This window comes from Lactuca sativa, chromosome 9 (genome assembly GCF_002870075.4).
Source record: "Lactuca sativa cultivar Salinas chromosome 9, Lsat_Salinas_v11, whole genome shotgun sequence".
Classification (NCBI taxonomy): Eukaryota; Viridiplantae; Streptophyta; class Magnoliopsida; order Asterales; family Asteraceae; genus Lactuca; species Lactuca sativa.
This window is the reverse complement of record NC_056631.2, coordinates 13373910-13376974: the sequence shown is the minus strand read 5'-3', so window position 1 is coordinate 13376974 and position 3065 is coordinate 13373910. Positions and strand designations below refer to the sequence as shown.

The following is a 3065-nucleotide window of genomic DNA, read 5'->3' as shown; positions in this document are numbered from 1 at the left end:
AAACAATTTACCAATTTAATCAAAATAATTAATCAATTGTCATATAAGGAAACAATTATCTTATTAATTGATAAATATCTTCAATTAGATCAAGAATATAGTCAAATATATCATAAAATCGGATTAATATTGATCTAATATGATAAGGCAACTATCCTTAAGCAAAAACATCAAGAAATCCCGGTTTTCCCTCATTCTGACCAGCCGACTCGCCGAGTCAGGCTTGGATTCGTCGAGTCAGCATGGACTCGGCGAGTCCAGCCTCCAGAAAAACAAAAAATGAATTTTTCAATCATACAAAGCATCAATACAATATAACCAGTCTAGGCTCTGATACCACTGATGGGTTTTGGTCCTAAGAACATCGTATGTGCTCATACAAACCCTAATACTTGGATCTAGGTTTCTCTATTATACATGCAAGTTATCAAAGACTATAAACCCTAATTCTAGCATACAAGTAATCATATTAACATGAGAATGGGTTTAAGGTATTACCTTGATTGTTATGTAGCAATAACAATCCAATTCCTCCCTGTATTGACTTTAGAAAGCTTAGAGTCACAATTGCCACTCCTCTAATGGTTCACAAACACCATAAGCAAGAGGATGAAGAGGAGAGAGGATGGAGGCTACCCAAAACATGTTCTAACCCTAGAAGAAAGCTTAGCCACGTTTTTGGTCCTTAAGGGATCTATATATATATATATATATATATATATATATATATATATAGGAGGCTATTAGGGTTATCTAACAAGGAAACCCTAATTTGGATGCTTAAGCCCTAAGTAACCCATAGACTCCTTTAATTAAGGCCTTGGATGATTTCCTTATGGGCTTCCCCCATAGAATTCGTCCACTCCTTAATTTAAGACAATCCATAGCCCAAATTGCAATTATCTTATAATTACAATTCCAGTCCCTTATGTTTAATTAATCTCTTTTAGTCACAAAACTAATTACCAATTAATTATTGACTAATATTAATTAAACAATATGATTTCTCCTTTAATATATATTATTCTCATAATATATTAATAAATCATATTTAATCTTTTCTCTCCATAATTCATCCTATCAAGTTGCTTTGGTGAAGGCAACCCAAAAGGACCATGCACCATCAGGTCAAGTACATACCAAAATAGTTATGGACTTAGACACTAATCCAACACATATGACACACCCACTTCTTCAGAGGGTGCCTCGACTCCACCTGTTCCTGAGCCTGATCCTCTGATTATTGAAGTTGGGGATCCTCCTCCACCACCACCCCTTAGGAGATCTTCTCGTCCTGTCAAGTCCACCAAGCTACCAGATTTTTCTTACTCTACATATTCAGGACCGTTTGCTTCATTTATAGCAAGCATCCATCATCTGTTTGAACCTGAATCATATAGAGAAGTTGTTTCAGATCCTCTTTGGCAGAATGTTAAGGCTGAAGAACTCACTACTCTTCATCAGACTCATACATGGGATTTGGTTTCTCTTCCTCCTAGGAAACATACGATAAGTTGTCATTGGGTGTACAAGATAAAAACAAAAGCTGATGGCTCTGTTGAACGATATAAGGCTATAATTGTAGCAAAAGGGTATTCCCAATAGTATGGTTTTGACTACGAGGAGACATTTGCCCTAGTTGCAAAGATGACGATAGTTCGTACTATGATTGCAGTTCATCCGTTCGACAGTGGAAGATCTTTCAAATGGATGTCAAGAATGCCTTTTTGAATGGTGACCTTCATGAAGAGATTTATATGACCCCTCCTCCAGGAATTCAACACTGACCGGGCGAGGTTTGTCGACTTCGCAAAGCTTTGTATGGGCTCAAGAAATCCCCTCGTGCTTGGTTTGAGAAATTCTCCATAGTGATTACCTCTCTTGGATTTATCCAGAGTAATCACGATTCTGCTCTGTTTGTTAGATGCTAGAGTGTAGGACGGATTCTTCTGTCCTTATATGTGGATGACATGATTATTACAGGTGATGACCATGGTGGTATTGAGTCTTTGAAGCATGATCTAGCTCGTCGATTTGCTATGAAGGATTTGGGCTTGCTGCGTTATTTCTTGGGTATTGAGGTCGCTCAGTCTAAGAAAGGGTACCTTCTTTCCCACACTAAATATATATCTTACTTGTTTACACATGTGGGACTTTCTGACAATCGGACAATTAATACCCCTCTTGAAACCAATGCTCAATACTCTCCTGCTGATGGTGTTCCTTTGTCTGATCCGAATATTTATCGTATTGTGGTTGGAAGTTTGGTTTATCTCACAGTCACTTGTCTAGATATTACTCATGTTGTTCATATTGTCAGTCATTTTGTTACTGCACCTACATCTGTTCATTGGGGGGCTGTTCTTCGTATTCTGATATATCTTCGTGGCACTCAGTTTCAGACTCTCTTGTTTCCCTCGACGTCTTCTCTTGAGTTACGTGCCTATAGTGATGCTGATTGGGATGGTGATCGCCATGATCATAAGTCTACCACTGAATTTTGTGTATTTCTTGGAGAGTCTCTTATTTCATAGAAGAGCAAGAAACAGGATGTTGTCTCTATATCTTCCACGGAGGCTGAATATCGTGTTATGGCTGTAACTACATGCGAGATTATCTGGTTACGGTGGCTGCTTGCGGATATGGGAGTTTACATTTCTTCACCTACTCCCTTGAATTGTGATAATAAAAGTGCGATACAAATTGCGAAGAATTCTGTTTTTCATGAGCGGACGAAGCACATTGAGATTGATTGTCATTTTACTCGTCATCATCTGCAGTTTGGGACCATTTCGCTTCCATTTGTTTCATCAACTTTGCAGCTTGTAGATATTTTTATGAAGGCTTTATCGGCTTCTTGGTTTCGGTTCTTATGTGACAATGTAACACCCCGAGTTCAGAAGTGGAAGTTAAGGGTGCTTGGTGTAATTAAGGAGGATAGACTCGGCGAGCCCATGGATAGACTCGGCGAGTCGAGTCGCGATTTTGGTCACGATTTTAGTGACCAACTCAGCGAGTCGGTGCTGGAATGAGAAACCCTATTTTTCAGGGTTTGCACCCTATAT

General features: G+C 38.7%; 1 protein-coding gene across 1 annotated transcript; it reads left to right on the top strand.

The window, feature by feature from the left end:
* The first annotated feature begins 1970 nt into the window (after positions 1-1970).
* On the top strand, positions 1971-2534 carry LOC111881303 (uncharacterized mitochondrial protein AtMg00810-like). Its single transcript, XM_023877715.2, has one exon. It carries the CDS (start codon positions 1971-1973, stop codon positions 2532-2534), a length of 564 nt encoding a protein of 187 aa, XP_023733483.2.
* The last annotated feature ends 531 nt before the right edge of the window (positions 2535-3065 follow it).

Excerpts from the sequence above, each read along its gene's own strand:
- LOC111881303 (XM_023877715.2), top strand. The coding sequence starts at position 1,971 with ATGATTATTACAGGTGATGACCATGGTGGTATTGAGTCTTTGAAGCAT.